The 19,662-nt window shown below is 40.8% G+C and overlaps 1 protein-coding gene across 1 annotated transcript; it reads right to left on the reverse strand.

Annotated features, from left to right (window-relative positions):
• Positions 1-4,786: 4,786 nt before the first annotated feature.
• Positions 4,787-19,607, reverse strand: LOC101849131 (proteasome subunit alpha type-6). Its single transcript, XM_005098996.3, has 7 exons — positions 19,411-19,607; positions 15,863-15,957; positions 14,428-14,509; positions 12,123-12,278; positions 11,295-11,473; positions 9,794-9,888; positions 4,787-5,305 (listed from the first exon to the last, which is right to left on the reverse strand). The coding sequence occupies exons 1-7, from the start codon at positions 19,484-19,486 to the stop codon at positions 5,248-5,250; spliced, it is 741 nt and encodes a 246-aa protein (XP_005099053.1). The 5' UTR covers positions 19,487-19,607; the 3' UTR covers positions 4,787-5,247.
• Between the last annotated feature and the right edge of the window lie 55 nt (positions 19,608-19,662).

The following is a 19,662-nucleotide window of genomic DNA, read 5'->3' on the forward strand; positions in this document are numbered from 1 at the left end:
ATTGATATGTTCTTTAAATGTTAACTTGCTATCAAAGGTCACGCCAAGGAAGGTAGGTGTTTTGTTATAGGGCACCTCCTCATCTCCCATTGTAAGCGCCAGGACATTTCACGGTTCCATGTCGTGAAAAAAGAGTATTCGCATTTCGCCACGTTAATTTCCATCTTCCAGCGTTTTGACCAATCGCAGATCTTGTTCAGATAAGAGCGTCTTGAACCATCGTGGCGCAGTGTCAAGATTTTCATGGGATGCCCATATTGCCAGGTCGTCTGCGAAGAGGCTGGTGTTGGTGTCTACGGGTAGGTCATCTACGATGCCGTTGATGTACGTGAGGAACAATGGTGGTGATAATACTCCGCCCTGAGGGACGACGGCGAGGAAGCGATAGTAGCGACTTTCTTTCCCCTCAAAACGAACTCTGGACCTTCTGTCGTCTAGATAGGCCTTGATCTGTCGTTGTAGACAGGTGGGCATTCCTAAGGCGTTTATCTTGTAGAGGAGTCCAGTATGCCACCTCTTGCCAAAGGCTCTTGAAAAGTCTATTAGACAGAGTATGGTTCTCTTTGCTCTGTGTCTTGGTCCAGAGTTGTCCTGAAGGTTGTCGGCTATGTGTTGCGTTATCCTGGCGATCTGGTCCTCTGTGCTACGCTGTGGTCGAAAACCGGCTTGCATATTGCATAGTTTTTGCTGGGTTGCCAACCAGAACGTCATTCTCACTTTTACTAATCTCTCGTATAATTTCCCAATGCAGCTTGTTAGTTGGATGGGTCTGTACGAGGTCATTTGGGCCGGGTCCTTCCCGGTTTTAAGGATAGGAATTATCGTACCTTTTCGCCAGGCTGTTGGGTATTGGGTAGTTTTCCACACTCTATTGTAGATATTCAAGAGAGAATTCAGGCCAGCTTCAGGAAGACGGGTCAGCATCATATTGTGGATTCCGTCATCTCCTGCAGACGTATTTTTGAGAACTTGTAGGGCAGCATTGAGTTCTTTCATAGTCAGGGGTGAGCATATTCCATTCTGGCATTGGCATGTTGTTTTCATTGCTGTGTAGTTACTTCGATACATCTTGCGATCAATGTTAATAGTTTCTCCTTTTTCTTCCAGTTCAGCCTTTGTGTCACTCTTAATACAGGAGACCTCACAGTACATCTGGGCAAACTTCTTTGCTTTCTTTGCATTGTCTGTTATCGTCTGTTGGTTAACTATTAGAGCTGCTCCTTGAGGTGATGATCTAGATTTCCCATTCAGGGCATTCACAGTTTGCCATATTTTGCATAGGTTGCTACGCGAGTCTTGTGTCGATACGTAATTTTGCCAGCTTTTCCTTTTTGCTTCACGGGTGATGCCTCTGGTCTTGGTACACTGTTCCCGCCATAGTTCACAATCAAGCTCACTATTATTTGCTAGTTTTCTTAGTCTAGTGCGCTCGGTAACAGCTTCTTGTACTTCTGAGTTCCACCTTGCGGCTCTAGTTCCACTGCATCCATTGGGAATTGCAGTTTTTGCTATCTAGGCGATGATATTAGTCAGAATACTGTTTTGGGCATCAGTAGATTTTGCCTGAGCAATTTGTGCTAGATTTTCGTTGAACTCTAACTCCAGTAGCTCCGAGTATCTTTCCCAGTCTGTCTTGCGCAAGATCAGACGTTTTCTATGCGCAAGATCTGACGTTTTCTAGGTTTTGGTTTTGTCTTTTCTTTTGAAAGTAATTTGAATAGGAAGGTGGTCAGATCCCATGGAATTTTCCAGAACTTCCCATTCTGTCTTTAGCATAATGTTCGTATGACTGATGGAGACGTCAGGCGTTGACAGGCCGCCTGTGGCTGGGTTAACTCTTGTGTGGGACCCGTCATTTATAACCATCATTTAATTGGAGTCCACCCAATTTTCTATATATCAAGTCCTAGAGCATTTGAGGGCTGGTACAAGTCCCAAGTGTCGCTGTGTCCATTTAAGTCCCCTAGTATCATAGAGTTTTCGGAGGTTGACCAGTATGCTGGGCTAAAATGTTGTGTTCTTTGATCTTCTGCATTGGCAGTGATAGGAGGAATGTACACAATTGTAATTTGGAATTCCTCGTTTCCGTTGTAGTTGTAGATATTAAGGGAGTGTGTCTCCGTGGTGTTATCGTTTGGGGCCCGGTATGATTCGGTTATGTTTTTATGTTGTATGCCAGATTTTATCAGACTTATGATTCCTCCTCTGGCTGTGGTATCCTGACTGGTTCGGGTGACAGTTCGATTTGTCTTGATGGAGTTAAAACCTTTGAAGGTTGGACAGTAATCTGGTTTAAAGTTTGTTTCCTGAATGATAAAAATGTCAGAGCATAACTCATGCTAAACATAAATTTATATTGTTGGCATTATGTAAGAGAAGACCAACGTCTGTGCTGTAATGGTCAGGCTTTTCACTCTTATATGCAGACGATACGAGTTTGATTCCACAGAGGATAAAGTATCCCCGTTTGTTTGCTGGTGGTATGTAACCCCTTAAGCCTGGGTTGAACCTGCAGGCACGGTCAAAGCACACAAACCCCCAAATGGTCTAAATTGCAAAGACAGGGGTGTAAAACACAAAATAATTATATATTGGCTTCATAATGCAAGTTAAAAAATGAGCAAGAGAGAAGAAAGAGGGTTGTGACAGTGAGTTCTGTGAAGCATCACGAATCTGTAGATCTATCATCATCCATATACATGTAGAGAAGAGATTCGTCCACAAATTGTTGGCAGAAATAATTGTCATGCAACACTAAGTGAAAAGCCACTGGACCAGAATGGCTTTGAAGATTTCACCATCATAATCCTAATCTCTAGCTAGAATGATTATGATTTGATAAAAGGCTACATCTAAACAAAGGTGGACCTAGATTTTCTCATGAGGCATTATGAATAATATTCGGCACTGTAAAGTGTCAAAAAAAAATTCTCGCTTATTGCACTAGTACTAGACTAGTGTCTCAGCAGAAAATAATTTTATTTTTATGGTTATGTTCATCATTGTTGCATACAGAAGACACAAGTCCAATTCCTGAGGAAGTTTATTTTTTCAATGAAGTATACTCAACTCCATTAAAAATGCCTCACTTTTCAAATGCTCGTAGTGTTTCACAAATTATGTGTATGATGAAAAGTACACAATGTGAGCTGGCCATTAGATGGGAAACATTCTTTTGTTAGCGTGGTCATCTCTAATTTTGTGCCAAGTGCATAAAACATTATGGTCTATTTTTTAATTTTTTTTTTGGGGGGGGGGGGGGGTGGGTGGTTCTATTGCAGGAATCAACTGGGATTCATCATCATCACTTAATTGTTGCGAGAAAGAAAACGTGTTCAGTTCATAAATTGATCTCCTTTTTTACTCCTAACTGTATACTGTATGCCAAGTTTGACCATTGAGAGCGCAACCACACTATTGGGATTCTCAACGGCAGAGTAAGTCACAAGTGTATTGCAACACGGTTTAACGCTGATTAATGGACAACTGAAAGGCTGCAAGAACGTTACCAGACAACTGGAAATGTCGCCGAAAAACCAGGGTTATGGCCACACAACAGAATCAGTATTTTTGTATGTATTGCCACCAAAGCGATTGTTTAGTTCCTGCCACTGTAGCAGCCTTCAGGGAACTAGGGGAACAGTATGTGCAGTCACCATTCAGCGCCAATTGTTTGAAGCAGATTTAAGAAACTGCAACACCTACGAAGACAAGCACCTTAGACAACCAGTACTTAAAAGTGAAAGCTAAGAGACTGGAAAGGAGCTATGCTTCCTGACGAGTTAAAATTTTGCGTAAGTCATAATGAAGGAAGGAGAAGTGTACACCAACCATCAGGTCATCAATGTGCAGCAATTTCGTAAAGCTTCAGAAAGTGTTTTACAGCAAGTGTTTTACAGCACGTGTTTTGCGACACTTGCGTCACAATAAGGTCATATAAGTGCCGAAGATAAGAGGCGTTACAAGAGAGTAACAAACACAAAAAAGGAGGAGAGAGAAATCTGGACGACAGATGTTTGATAGGAAAGAAGAAGCAAACCACACCAGAGCACCCGCTAACCACCCACTTTCGTAATGCATTGATAGCAGACTCGAATAGTATAGTGAAGAGAGCCATCCAATGTTCTATTCTGTCTATGCAGTGTCGAACACTCGCTACCATTGCAACACTAGGCACCCATACTCGTGACTGTCCTTTTTATGGATGGGAGCGTGTTGAATATTGCATGACACAAACGCAGATTATACCATCTCTTTTGTTCAATATCTGTTGGTAATATATCCTCACACGTCCATGTAAATGCTTGTATTAATCCATGCCATAGTTTTCATTCCAAGCTCATTTCTGTAAGTGAGGTGTTTATAATGGAGCTGAGTATATATTCCTCTGCCCTCTAGCTTGCTGTATCTCTAGCAGCCCAGTTTGGCCTGGACAGTCATAATTGAAGCAACCTGTCTCCTAATTGATCTAAATTGAATTGACGGGTGCTTGTGTAAAATTTACAATTAAAAAAGCATTTAAAATTTGTGTGATTTGCTTTTCATTCTCTTTTCAGACGAGCTGGAAGGCAGTGAGTGCCGGAACTGGGCTGACTGTGATCCATATGGGTTCTCAATTTGCACAGAGCACAAGGCTTGGGCCAAGAAATGCTGCGCTCTTTACTGCAACTTTTGCCATTGAAATCCATGACAGCACCTGAAAAAAGAGTTCTTTGGAACTGTTAGAACAGGATAGAACAACAATTTGCTGGATCACTAGAAATTGACCAACTAACACAAAAATTAATAAAATACTGGAGAAATGCCAAAACTTTATTGTCAAATAAGTCACTTTCAGTCAAACATGACAAAGTAATCAACTGACTCGTGTAATTAGCATGAACAAACTGGATTATGAACTCAAACACAGATTAGAATAATCTGCAAGGCATTCTCCTATGCCCCCAGTTTTAATCCATACACCAATATTATTCATGACAACAGCCAGACTCTGAGCTTATTCATATCATTGTGAAAACTTTTGCGATTAACATTTGCTCATGACAGCAGCATCCTTAAATCAGACATGCTCATTTTGGGGGAAAAAAATCACATATTACATAAAACAGCTACAAACTCAGGACATACACACACAAACTCTTTTTCACCAACCCCTACCTGACTTCGAACACTTTCATTCAAAACATTGAAAAATATCTTATTGACCACCAGTCGTACAGAATGATACAGGATTTAAACCAAAAAATCTCAGTCTTTCTCAGCAATGGATGCGAGGTAAACATCAGTCTCATTGTCAGCCAGTACCCTGCAAAAGTAAATCGGGAAAGAGAAATCTATGATAATCTCAGCACAGTTTCAGTTTGGTTTGATAAAGGAGAACCAACACACTTACAGTAATTTAGTGTAAGAAAAAGGTAAGGTAGACAGACAGAAAAAAATGGAAAGAAAAGAACTTGGATGTACCAGTGGCACTCTGAAACCACCCACAGCACAAGCTTTACTTACCTTTAACTTCCAACTCTTTGGTCATAAAAAATATTTTGTTCAAAGCTGTGTGCAAGCAGGTGTCCAGCTGCATTCAAATCCCGTCAAGGGCCCGACGTTGTGTCCTTGGGAAAGGCACTTTACACGAATTTTCCTCACTTCACCCAGGTGGGAATGGGTACCCGGCTATAGACAGCGAAAGATCTTGTCAGTTTGTTAGTGTTTGAGCTCTTAATCGGCTGCTTGCACTGTATGCTTCCCGGGAAGCTGAGAATGTTTAGGAGTGTTCTATGGTCTGCTGGGGTAATAATATAGTGTAAAGCGCATAGAGCCTGCTGCTGAGTGGGGATATGCGCTATACAAATGCTATCTATTATTATTATTGTTATGAAATCCAATCTTAAACACTTGTCAACAGACATACACCATATTCAGAAAATGACTGACGAATCCTCGCAGATGACATCATAGAACACCAGAAAAACTATTTAGTAAGGTCTCTTTTTCAGATTTCAAGACAAGGAAAGCCACACACAGATGGTCAAGTACGGCCGGGGAAAAAAAAAAACAAGTTAAAGAAAAGCAACTACCCACGTCCAGTTTGACATAAAAAACACTGGGCAAATTATTTGAAGAATGACAAAGGCATATAAAAATCTATACAATAAGGACAGTTAAAAATATCTTAGTAACCAAACTTACTTGCTAACCCCCCCGCCAAACTTCAGTTCCTTGTCTAGAAACCACCTCTTCGTTCCACTGCCTCTTTGACACACTTTTTCCCATGAGATGCTGATCAGCGACAGTGAAATATAGCAACAAAAACGTGCAATGAGCTCCTTTTAGACTTGTTAAAGTTACAATTTCCTTTCTGAATGATTTGTGTGGACGAGTGCAAAAATCAATTTAATTGGAGTGACTCTTTTTTGGTGAAAATGCCAAGCAGACCTAGCTTGAGCACTGCTTTACACTGATGCCACAACGAGGATTCAGGTGATGAATGTGCTAGATAAAATGGTTTTAGTTCTAATTTTACAGTGGACTCCGATATTTGATAACATTGGAAAACAATTTGTCCTTTATAATTAGTTACAGGTAAATCGAGAGTGTGAAACTATTAAGCATGACATATTACGCGTACATGTAGCTAGGCTTAGGGCAAGATCGAAGTCTGCAGCACACTGCGTCCGCAGCCCTCTCTTGCTTCACCCGCTGCGTGTGCTTGCAGTGGCGTGGCTAGCATTCATGGGCTTGCTCCATCACTGCGTTACTGTCTCTCTCTCACTTTTTACACATAGTTAACGAGCCTTTGTCCCCGATATAACCGATTGGGCTCCGACGCGGCCCTGTTATTGCCGATAACTTTTAATAGAGACAAAGAGTAGAAAAAACGGGGATTTAAAAAAGCCCTGTTATTACCGGATCCCTGTTATTACCGGGTCTGTTTTATATATGGCTTCCACTGTAATTCCTTTTTTGGTGAACATGCAATCGTCAAATTTCATTTCCTTAAGGCAGCCGGTATTTTCACGACATGTCAGGGAAAAAAAATTGAGGCACTTTTTCATGACCTGTTTTACTCCTTGGACCAATCAGTAAACAGCTGGGTCATGCCAGGTCTGCCCTCTGCTGGCCATGCTTTTCTCTCTCTCTCTCTCTTTCTCTCAATAAGAATGGCGGATGCAAATCCCCATCCCTTCAAAGCGGGACGAAATTTTTAAATCGTATCGTGAGTTTGAGGAAGAATTTTGAAAGTACTGCGGTACAAAGTATAATATTTTCTGCAAAAAATCCTTGAAATCAGTCACCCCCAAGAACAACACAATCAAAGACGAGTCGAAACACTGCATTACCTGGCGGAGTGGCAGTACTTCAAGTTCAACCTGTTCTTGATTTGTAAATTGATATGAAAGCTACGACAGAAGAGACACATCAAAGACACTGCACTAAGTTTTGATTTTACTTCCCTGGTGGTATATTTATTTGTAACATCAATTAAGAGGGTTGAAATCACATACATTATACACTGATCGATATTTTCATTCAAGGTTAGATCTTGAGTCTTCCTTACTTAATTAGATCTAGGCCTACCCCTTACTCTAAGAAACCCCTCGAGCTCTCTCTGGCTAAGCGGCAAACGATTACTGGCGATGGCTAGACCTAGAATCTAGGCCTACAAAAGCCTACTGTGACATAGATCTAGAACTTCCTGCGCATTTTTAAAAATTACATGTTCTTGTACTTGTAAAAAGGCTCTTCTTCATTAAGAGATGTGAAAGTAGAGCCCAGATGTAACACACATACTCGCCCGGGACCGCCCGGGAATTCCCTTACGCGCTCCACCCTGACTCGCCCGTGCCGACCTAGCGTCTTTAGAAACGAAGTCTTGCCTTGACGAGACTCTGGGGCCGAGATTTCGATTTGCATAGTTATTGCAAAAAGTTTCTTCTTTCATTTGATACCGAAACGAAATTTTTCGGGCGCGTAGTTTTAGTATTAGAGCCGATAGAAGTGTGATCGCGTTATCGATACTTTGTAGGTGTCTCGACTTGTTGAAAAGCAACACAATTGAGTTCGAAAAACTAAATAACGATGGATTTGAGCAAAAACTAGCATATGACAAATCAGATGACTCAGATTTTGATGAAAACGTAGTAGCAAGAGTTTGGGGCGATTCAGATTGATCAGACGTAGAAAATCTAGAATTTAGATCTAGGGCCCGACAGCGAGGCTGAGACTGAGAGTGACGGGTTGGACACCCCGATTGAACCAAAGTTACAACATTTCCAACAGTACGCGCATACATAAGTTATATTTTTCTGAAACTACATTCATTATTAGTTTTAAATTTATTTTTTTCTGGATTTTTGGATTTTGTTAAGTATTTTTAAAATGCGTTTTTTAAAGGCTTGTATTCAAGGGAGGTGGGTTCCTTCCCCTTGCTTAGGATCTAACAATGGACTTCCCGTCCAGACCCTTAGGGTGTAATGTGTTAATGATAGATTTTTAAAGCTTTCCAAGGGTTGAAAATAACATTTTTCCATTGCCACTATTCAATTTGTCATCACATCTCTGACAGTAGGCTACGCAAATCCGGGAACATCATTCCTGACGGTACAATTATCACCAAGCCATCTAATAATTTTTTTCACCCTTTTTTACGCGTTCGATTTTTAATGTGTCAAAACCAAAGCCCAATTTCACTTTAAAAAAAAAAATCCTTTTCACGACTGAGCCGCACAGACGGACAATAGTTGAGTGAACGGGAATAGGCCTACAACCAAAGATTCTCTCTTTGCTACAACTTACTGCTGAGGGTTAGATTCTAGATCTGCCGTCTGAGAAGCAAGAAAGCCTTCTTTCCTATTAAACAACTCTCATCCTGATTTCTCCTCCTTTTTTTGTGTTTGTTACTCTCTTGTAACACCTAAACTTCAGCACTTATATGATCTTATTGTGTTGCAAGTGCCGTAAAACTCTTACTAAAACTAAACGTGCTGCCATCGTACTGACAAAGTGTTGCGAGAACAGACAGTCAGAGAAATGAAAGAAGGGCCTCGGTGTGACTAACTTTACTTCAAAGAGTTTCAAGCCAATTCCGGTGAAAATTTGCACAAAACGAAACAAAGGTCGGCTGCATGGTAAGAGTCAGTTCACCCAGTGTTTGCATGCATACTTCGCAGAGGAAAAAATGAGAAACTTGTGCTCGCAGGGGGTGCGCGAACTGCCTCTCGGGAAAATATTGGTGCTCGCAAATGCTGCGTGAAACATCTCCAATGAATGCGGAGTATATAGATGATGACGCCGCAAGTACAGAATTTCGGGATGTAGGCTACGGGTTTCGCAAGGGAAAGTTGGAAGCACTCTTGGCACCCATCGCAAATCCGGTAGTTTGACACATTAATCAGAATGGCGGTAGAACAGGTCCAAAATCGGAAACTAGATCTAGATCTACCACCAAAAAAACCCCCAAAAACCTCCAGTATTTTAGCTAATACTAAAAGGCCTAGACCTCTGTGGTAAGAGCCAGTATGCCTTCAACATGTCGTGAAAACGCACGTAAATTCTTTTTCCACGACAAGCCGTGAAAAGGCGCATACATTTTTCCCCCATGAGATGTTGTGAAAATACCGGCTGCCTTTCCGTTATCATGTGCTGAAAATTTCATAAAGATTGGGGTATATTTGCCAAGATACAGGTATAGTAGTGATGTACCCCATCTGCATCCTGGTACGTGGGGACAAAGGTTGTGCGCTTTGCATGCTGGGTGGGTGGAAAGTGTTATACATGAGAACCAAGCATGTCTTACCTGAATTTTGGGTTGTCCTTTGAAACAATCCCAACCTCAATCTCAGCGGCCTTGAAGTCAGCTGATAGCACCGTAGACAGACAAGTGATCGCCATCTGAAAATTTGAGGATAAAGTGGAAACTTTTTAACACATTCCAGTCTATATTGACCACTGTTGGCAAACCCTCGTGTGCCCCTAGATTTGATTGACCATTGCTGCTTAATAGTTTCATACTCTCCATTTCCCTGTAACTAATTATAAAGGACAAATTGTTTTCCAATGTTAACATGATTTTTGGAAGGTGAAATCAACTGGTTTCTTCATATTATATTTTTAAATACACTATTGGGCATATAGAAAGAAAGTTATCTTTAAACCTGATGATTTTGTCCACCAATCTCTTGAATATTTTCACCCAAGGGTCAAGTTTGTATCTTCAAATTATCAATTTGACAGTGATCTCTATATATGGTTATAACAATGTAGGATAAAATGAACTAGATGATAATGTAATCAACTAAAGAAGACATGGGCCAAGAAAAAGAAAAAGATAAATCAAGAACTGACCAGTGGACCGTCCTTGACCAACTGGAAAATGGGGACAAGCCCAAAAACATCAACTGTTATTTGAATGAATTATAACTGTAATCTATAATTATCTATCATCTGCATTTTATTTATCAAGTTTCTTTTGTTGACAATGTTTTTTTTTCTTAATGCTTTATTTGAGGAAAGGGTGTCATTTTTCAGAACAAAGCCACATGGGAATAAGTTAATTTAAGAACAAACAGAATATGGATGATACAAAAACAGATGAAAACCAAAAGAAAATGGACTCTCCGCTTTTTTTTAAATTCTATGTCCGTAAGAAAACCATCGATAAGCCAAAATGCCTCTACATGTACTTCTAACTGGCAACCCTCAGCAACCCTCAAGTAACACACATAAATCCAAGTCTTATGCATTTAAAGATGGTGAAACAGACAAAAGAGACACAAAAACGCATACGTGGTGATTGCAAGCCAAAGAGAGGTATCGCCAGGGTACTGTTCGCCTATTTTTATTTAACAAATCAATTGACCAATACAGTGTGCTCAAGACCATGTCAAACAACCTATTGCGCTTAAAATTATGTGTTGAATTTGAACTGACAATGTTGAATTTGAACTCCCTATTGTTACATTTGACAGCACTACTTTGATATTTGAACTTTCCAGTGTTACATTAAATTGCTCCCTCTATTTTGATGTTTCAATTTTCTATGTTGAATAAATTTTGATATGTTACGGTTGAACTCTCTATTTTGATATTTGAACAGAACAGATGGAACGAAAAATTAAAAAATTAATATATCCCGATTCAATCGGGATGAGTGGTAGGTTTGGCTTACATTTAAACACCTCTTTTCCTGTCCAGTGCACCATGATACATGACTTGGCCTCTCTATCTCCAAACAATCAAAATTCTCCAAAACACACACATTTACGACCAGTTTTCCTCCTCTTTTTTGTTTTAATTACCTCAACAGCTTCATTGTCCGTGAACTCATTTTTCTTCTTGATTTTCTTTTCCAAGAAACTGTTTGCCTCTAGCTGTTTGACCCCAGCAGCTGTGGCCTTGAATCCACAATAATATCCAGCCGGATCTGTCTTGTACACTTGTGGGCCATACTCCTCATCATAACCAATCAGGATCATGCCTGAGAAGATGAAGCAAGATGAGAATCATTAAAATTTTCCAACAATATTTTTTCTTCTTTGATATCATCAAGACACCAAAACTTGCTATTGACTCCTAAGCTGATGGATAGATTAATTTATTTAGACGGATATTTAAACCTACATGGTTCGCAAACTTTTGGCAAAAATGAGTGGTAAATCTTGTATCATACTTGAAAATAACAGATGTGAAAGACAGCAGCAAAGTGCGTAACCTCTTCGCTGCCGCACCCGTAGAATTTCTGGGCCCGAACCACGTAGGGCTGTGCCTATGGCCCGTAGAATTTACGGGACTATGACAGAGGTTGTTTTGACACCAATTATAAGGGAAGTTACAGCTAAAATCTTGTAACTATTATTGAGGTACCTTCCCTTTATGTTTCCCACCAAGAAGTTGCATCATGTATCAGTGTAACCCCCATCCCTGTACTAGAGAGACTTGAGTCAGTCCTGCAGCCTAAGGACACGAGCAGAATTAAATATTTAGGAACACTCATCTCAGTAAAGCAAAGCAAAACCAGTAGTGCATAGTGACAAGACACAGCACTCAGAAAAATATATACTTCTACTTCTACCAGTGAAGGCTGACAAGACTTTTTCTAGAGCATCAAGTAAGAAATGTGAGCGTACAGCAGCCAAGAGGTCTCATTTCTGCACTCTGAGTGTAGACTTGGTTGATGTCAGCTATTCTCTTGCACAGCATGTCCACAGGGATATCATAGCCATACTTGTACTTCCAGGAAGAAGCTTCATATCTGGCACGCTGCACTTGAGATTTGCTGTCGGCTGTGAGCAGTAAAAGGAAACAAAAAGAGAAACACAAGGATAAAACCTTCCAAGCAAAGGTCAAACTGAGACGAAAGTGCAAAGAGGTGGCTGTAATATCCACCTTTGTTATTATCAGGACTTATGAATTCAAACTTTCCTATATTACTTCCTATAGCAAAGACAAAATAAATCTGTCTTAAGATATTGCATAAATGTCCACGTTGCTATGGTAAAGGTGGCCATTTAGAAAATAAACACAAAACGTAAATTAAGTTCAGCTGGAAAACTATTCCACTTAGGAAGATTAAAAATGCTACAAAACATTCAATACAGTGTAAATCTGGGTCCCTCATAACTATATAATTTTGAAAAAAAGTAAAGATTTTTCCTTTCTTTTTTTGTTGTTGAATTTTTTAAATTTTTAAATTTTTACAATTTAGGTGGTTAAATTTTATTTTAATCAATTTTGCTTTACGGAAAGGCCTGAATTTTTTTCGCTTGATAAGTCATTGGGGAAAAACTTTATTTATTACATTTTACACTTTATCGTAATATGAGCGAAGTTTGTAGGCTAGAAATGTGATGGTTTTTTTTTAGCTGAACTAACTCTATGACATCAACCTCTCAGAAAATCATCCATAAGGTTTTAGCATGGAAACTAACAACACAAACAAGTACTGTACAAAGAAAAAAACTTTAAAATGCTTTTTATAGTGTACTGCCGTCATTGGAAGCTGTTGGAATCGATTCTAGGGGTTATGAAAATAAAAGACAAATAAATTTTTTAAATGACATATTCCACCCCAATCGGTGAATATCAGCCAAAACCTCAGCCCCCTTAACTGATTCCGTCCATTCGGCCGCTGACAGCGGCTCTGAGTTTTTCCGCTGCCTCCATTCGACCGCTGTGAGTGGCTCAACAAAATTCGAAACAAATGTTCACTTTTTAACATAGTTCCTACTTTTTAAGTTGTCGAAAGGAAGTAGAACTTGTGAACAAACCTGACATCAATCTCTGAGCGCCAATATCGATCGAAACTCCACGAAATTCTTGAAAAAATAATTGTTTTGTTGTCGCTATGTAGGCTAGATCTAAGGGTAAACAACACGGAGCCTGGTATAATAAAAAGGCCCTTCAAAGAAAGATATTCAACTAAATTTGTGAAATTCTTGCATAAATGTGTGCTAGGGTGATATCGCTACAATTTTGTGTTGATTCCTATGGATTATAAGGACTTGTAGAGCTGAGAAAATGCGGTAAGTCAAAATTTTCTAAGAGCTGTTGCCCAATTTTTTTTTCGCTTTCGTTTTTGTCTGAAGGAAAATGCAATACAAACAGATTATAGGTCATTGTTATCGATATAAACAGATTCTTTTATTGATTCCCATCAGTTTGGTATATGACAATACATATTAGAGTAACTTAGAGCTTCACAGTAATGCATTAAATAGATGCACCCCAGGTCTAAAACTGAACAGGTAAAAATTCTGTCCAGAGCCTGAAAAAATCATGGACGGAATCAGTTAAGATAATTGACACCTATGTCATATATGGCAAATAGTGATTTATCTAAGTGTGAGATATTGTCTGAGGAAAAAGCAATACACACCTAGAGTAGGGAAAGAATAATAAAGTCTTGTTATTCTGAATAATCTCTTCAAAATATGATTTTTTAAAATACAGAGCAGTTCTGGCAGCCTTTAAAGATAAGTGCTTTTAGTTTTAGTAAGAGTTTTACGGCACTTGAAAAACAGTAAGGTCATAAAAGTGCCGAAGATTAGAAGTGTTACAAGAGCTTAGAGAGTAAGTAACACAAAAAAAAGGAGGAGAGATACGGATGACAGATGTTTGATAGGAAAGAAGGAGTAAACCACACCAGAGCACCCACCAACCACTTGCAGGGGATGTGTGCTCCAGACCTGTAGTAGTGGAAGGGTGGCTGCAACAGTTGCCAAATCCAGACTGAGTTTGTTGGAGTAAAGAGATACACATAGAAACAAAAACAGTCATTTAGAGCAGAGTAAAAGTAAGATATTCAGACCGAAATAACAGAAGCAATGAGAAAGAAAATACATTGTACTTACAAGTGGGGCTGCAGATGGAACAAGTTAGTGACCGACAAGAGAAATAGTGAGTGAAAGGAGCTTCTTATAAGGACATTCTTACCAATCATTCCCGTCATGACACATCCTATCGTGTCTGTTAACTTGTACAGATGTGATACCGTTTCTGCATCCAACAGTTTGTCCTGAGAAAAAAGCATAAAAAAGGCTTACATTACGAAACTTGTCAAAGGTACGTGTTGGTACTTCAATCTTTCCAGTAAGTGTTGATATAATCTGATCATTGTCAGCTTGCTGAACAAATGAAAGAGTCAATAGAGAAGTGAGAGGGGCTCTCGGGGCCTAGAGATTAAGGTGTTGGCCTCTCATTCAAAGGTCCCGGGTTCGAATCCGAGTAGCGACCAAAAATTTTCTTCTCTAAAATTGTCTCCTTTCATCTCCCTTCTCGCTCTCTAGCAATGCTTTCGTCTCCTCTTTCTGCCCCCACCCCCTCACCTCCTTTGTCCCCTCCTCTGGGCTCCTGACTCTTTCTGCAGCCTTTCTACTGCTACTCCTTGGCTCCTTACTGCAGTCTTTCAGCCACACCTCTCATCTTCCGGTAGGAAAGATCTACATCCAGCCTTCTCGGACAAGGGCTAAAAATCTTGTAGAGCCCGTGTGAAAGTTGCACACATTAAAGATCTCTTGGTAGTCTAAAATCGAAAAGAGTAGGCTTCGGCCGCCACCTGGGCAAAATTCAAAATGTCCCACCAACTGAAAACGTTTAATGTGTCCCGCGTGCTCATATGACCTTATGCAGCTGAGAGCGCCGTAAAACACTTACCCCCCAAAAAAAAGAAAAAAAAAGAGAACTTAGAAAGAAAGCCCAATGCCAGTGAAATCGCAAAACTCCACTAGTGCCATTAAATTAAATCATGTGTAGGGTGAGCAAACAAATGTTCATTCGCGATCCTTTACCTCACTAGGCCTAATGATGTGCATGATAAACGTAGGCAAACGGCAAACAGTACACTGATTATGCCTCTCTCAGGCCCATAATCCACATGTGTGAGCTTTCAATTTCATGTCTCAGGGCTTGAAGGGGTTTCAACTCCCAACCGATTGAGTGGCACGGGCCGTGCCACCCTCCCGTCTAAGAGGAAAACCGGGGCCAAAGAGGCGTGTTGGTGAGGGATAGTCCGTAGACTGATCTCACCTCAACCGCCAGGTACACGGTTTCCCTCCGCACGGGTCGCACCTCACGGTCAACAAGGTGCCCACTCTGTGGATGGGTGACCTCTCTTTTTGATGCACATGAGGTCAGCAGAGGGACTAAAGATAGAAGAAGAAAGAAAGAAGGAAGGAGAAGAGGAAGACACACCAAAGTCGGTGTCGCATCCGGATCCCAGAGGGTTGGGGTCCGTGTGCGACACCTCGCATTTGAAGGGGTTACACACCTCTATTTATATCCCCCCGACACACTGGGGGTAAAATCAAACTTGACATACAGAGTATGAACAAATGAACATAAGTAAAAAAGGCAAAGATGGTTAACTTACAGGGACTTTTTTCTGTGTCACAACAACAGCATTATCTTTTCCTCTTACTGCCACAGACGTCAGTCCTCCTTGGTTTATAGCTTTGAAAGCATACTCTGTAACAGAAAAAACAGACATTAAAAAATGAATATCATTCAAAAGATGGGAGGCTACACACATTCAAAATCAACTTTTTATGGCCATAAATACAGTCGAACCTGTGTAAGACGGCCACCATTTGTCAAGGAGAAAACTGACTGTATAAGACAGGTGGCCGTCTTAGGCAGGACTGATCAAGATGAAGAAAACAAACCATTCCTTTCTGAGGTCCCAACCGAAGGTTGCAACATTGTTGTTGTTTTCTTGGTTTGTTTTTAGTTTGCTTGTTTTTATTTTGTTGCTCATTTTGTGCAAGGGTGACAATAAAACGAAATGTGTCAGACGAGTAAGATCGAGTGCCATGGTAAAACAAACAAATGGGTCACCATCACTCGACCCGGAGAACAAGCGACACTTCCTTCGCAAGTTCACATTGACGTCCTTTGTTACTGACTGGGTAAACAGTGGTAATTTTAAGTTGGTATGTAAAAAGTACTAGTCGCAGTGACCTGAAATTTTACAGCAATAAAGAAGACAAGTGGGGCGCCTGTGTGAACAATGCGCCCATTGACCCAGTGCATGTGCAATCCCCAATGCGCCAATTGACGTCCGACGTAATCGGTTGCTGATAAGTTTCGCATCTCAGCACAGACGTAGGAGAAGAGTTAAAATCCTGCACTTTAGGCCTATCACTGTGTCCAGAGAGACGCTAGAGTCTAGATCTAGAAATCTACATCTACCACAAAAGACTGCACGATACAATTTGCGGGACTCTTCGGGAGAAGTGGTCCCGGCCTAACTCCATAGACATCTATACATTACGTACACAATCGGAAACAAAACTGGAAGTTGCCTTAAAAAAAGCCTGTGGCTATGCGTACGGCACCATACGCCGTAAAGCTTCATAGCTATGCGTACGGCCCTCCCTCCCATACACATAGCCTCGTGGCTATGCGTACGGCCCTCCCTTCGTACGGCCCTTAGATTCAGAGAAGTATGCTCCCCGCCTTGATAATCGCTCAGCAGGACCGCGTCACTTTATCAATCGATATCTTGGCCAAGATAAAGATTGTGTATAACAAGATAGTTCACTCCTCTATAATTGAGCCAATTAAAAAAGTGTCCTCAATATTCGGTGGCGCCCTCTTAAAAAAAGTGCGGACTTTGCGATCAGAGTTACCCTACTTGTGTGAAAATATATATAAAAGTCAAATTAACAAGCTGGGCTATTCCTATTCTTCTTTTCGAGTGAGACGAAAGAGAGCTTCAAAACAAAACTGCAGCATCATCTGAACCAATGTGCGGACTTCCGCAGACACCCTTTTGGCTGAGTGAACTATTTTGTTATGTTTGATCTTTGGCCAAGAGACGCTCTACGTGGTCCAGATAACTTGCAAAGTCATTGGTCACTATTTATAACTTTGACCCGTAATTTACTACGTCATTTTCCATATAAGGAATACTGAAAGTTTCCATTGAAAAAAGGTCAGCGTCTATGCCCTTTATAGCTGCGTGATTCCAAATCGAAGTAGGTCATCCCTATAATAGGGCCTGCGCGCTTCCTGGGTAGCCCAGCTCACTGTAAGATTAAGAACGCTGATGCTTGAAATTGAAACACGGTAAACACAAAGACAGTAAACCCGCATGAAAATTGCTGTAAAGACACTGGAGGATTAGATCTAGATCTACCCCCCCCCCCTCTCCAGCATTCTTCATCACTAATATACATTAAAAAACAAACAAACTTCAAAGCAGCTCTACAAATTATAATTTAAGGTACTGTTGGTCAGTCGGGAGGAGGAGAAGAGAAAAAAAGAAAGGCCACCTCTAATAGCGCAGGTGAGTCTTTTGGCTATTCTCACCCGGTGTGCGTTCACCATGTTATAGCCTTCGCCAACCAGTGTAGCGTTCACCCTGAACCACAGAATTCTACACAGTGATAACAGAATTGTAGAATTCTGTGCCGTGAACAAACGTTCAATTACTACTGTTAGCCTAAAAGCGTGCAATTTTGTCTGTGGGCAGTGGAGAGAGAGAGAGAGAGAGGAGTAGGCCTAGCGCGAGAACTTCCGGGCAAAACAAAATGGCGACCCGCGTAGTTCGGCTCAATTCGAAAAGTTAAATAGCATTAGCATCTTTGTAGACGACCAAATTAATTTACTTTTGTGTTTTAACATCATTTTTTAACTTTGCTTTGGTCAATTTGATTGTCTACACCGAGAGACAGTATTCAGAAAGAGAGAGAGAGAGAGAGAGAGAGAGAGAGAGAGGAGGAGTAGATCTAGCGAGAACTTCCCGGCAAAACAAAATGGCGACCCGCTTAGTTCGGCTCGATTAGAAAAATTAAATAGCCATAGCATCTTTGTAGACGACCAAATTATCTTACTTTTGTGCTATAATGTCATTTTTTCAAGGCTTTTATCAAGATCATCCACACCGAGAGACAGCATTCTGAAATGAGGAAAAACAGGTCTTGATTCACACCAGGTGAGAATAGCCAACGCTGGCAAGTCTCACCCGGGGTGAGAGGTCGATCGTATTTTTATTCTCACCCCGGGTAAGGATAGCCACTTCCAAAAAAAACCCAACTATCCGGGACCGGAATCAAACCGCTCCAAAAATCATTGCATGACTTCAAACGCAGACGTGCTGTCTCTTCGGCCATTAGAACTTCCGAGAGCGAGGTGTAGATCTAGATTAAGCATGAGGAGGACTTCCGTAACGAGAGACCACTATGAGACAGAGTAGAACAGAGGGGCAGGGGATAGGGGTAGGGTTAGGGTTTAGGTTTAAGTTTAGGTTTGGGGTAGGGGTAGGAGTAGTGTTAGGGAGTCTCTTCTTTGTTGTAGTGTTTGTTGGGGTGGTCGCTCGTTACGGAAGTCCTTCCAAGCATGATATATAGTCTAGACATTTCCATCTTTAGTGCAATGCGGTTGGCTATACTTAGATGTAGTCACGTGATGGGAGGGGTATCCTGGTCTGACGTCAAACAAGATGGGCGCCTTACCTAAAAATAGTTTGCGTCTTTCTACGTTTCTAGATCTAGGAAATCCGAAATGTTACCGAAAACACATTGTTCGATGTGGGTATCCCAGGAAGTGATGACATCGCAGTACTAAAATTAGCAGCCAATCAGAAAGATGCGTCTTTTCTTCGTTTAACGGCATGTCTAAAATAATGGAGTTAGGCCGGGACCACTTCTCCCGAAGAGTGCCCAATTTGCGTAAGACCTGAAATCCCTGTCCTTTTTGGGAGAAAATAGGGCCAGTTTATTTATTTTCTAAATTCTCTAGGCCTACACTGGCTGGTAGGCTGCTATTTATTGTTTGTAGATCTATATCTAGATATAGTCTCTAGATCAAGATCTAGATTTCTAGTTTCCAAAGGCCAAAGCCAAAGAGATCTCAAAGAGTCAATCCCCGCTATCGACAATAGGTCAAGTTACAATGCAAATATAACACACAACTTACCAACTTGGTACAGACGACCCTCTGGCGAAAAAATGGTAATAAACCGATCAAAACCAGCACTACTACCTCTGGACATTTTGACAGTTTAGAAAGTAAACAAAAGTTGAGTGACTGAGTATCCCTTTACTTCCTTAGCAGTACACTGATGGTTTGGCCGCCGTGACTAAGCTCAACAAAGTACTGATCGTTTAAAAACACAACCCATTTCGCAGCATAACGAAGTAATGATTTGTCAGCAGGAAAGGACCACAT

Source organism: Aplysia californica, unplaced genomic scaffold, assembly GCF_000002075.1.
Source record: "Aplysia californica isolate F4 #8 unplaced genomic scaffold, AplCal3.0 scaffold00199, whole genome shotgun sequence".
In the NCBI taxonomy this organism is placed as follows: domain Eukaryota; kingdom Metazoa; phylum Mollusca; class Gastropoda; order Aplysiida; family Aplysiidae; genus Aplysia; species Aplysia californica.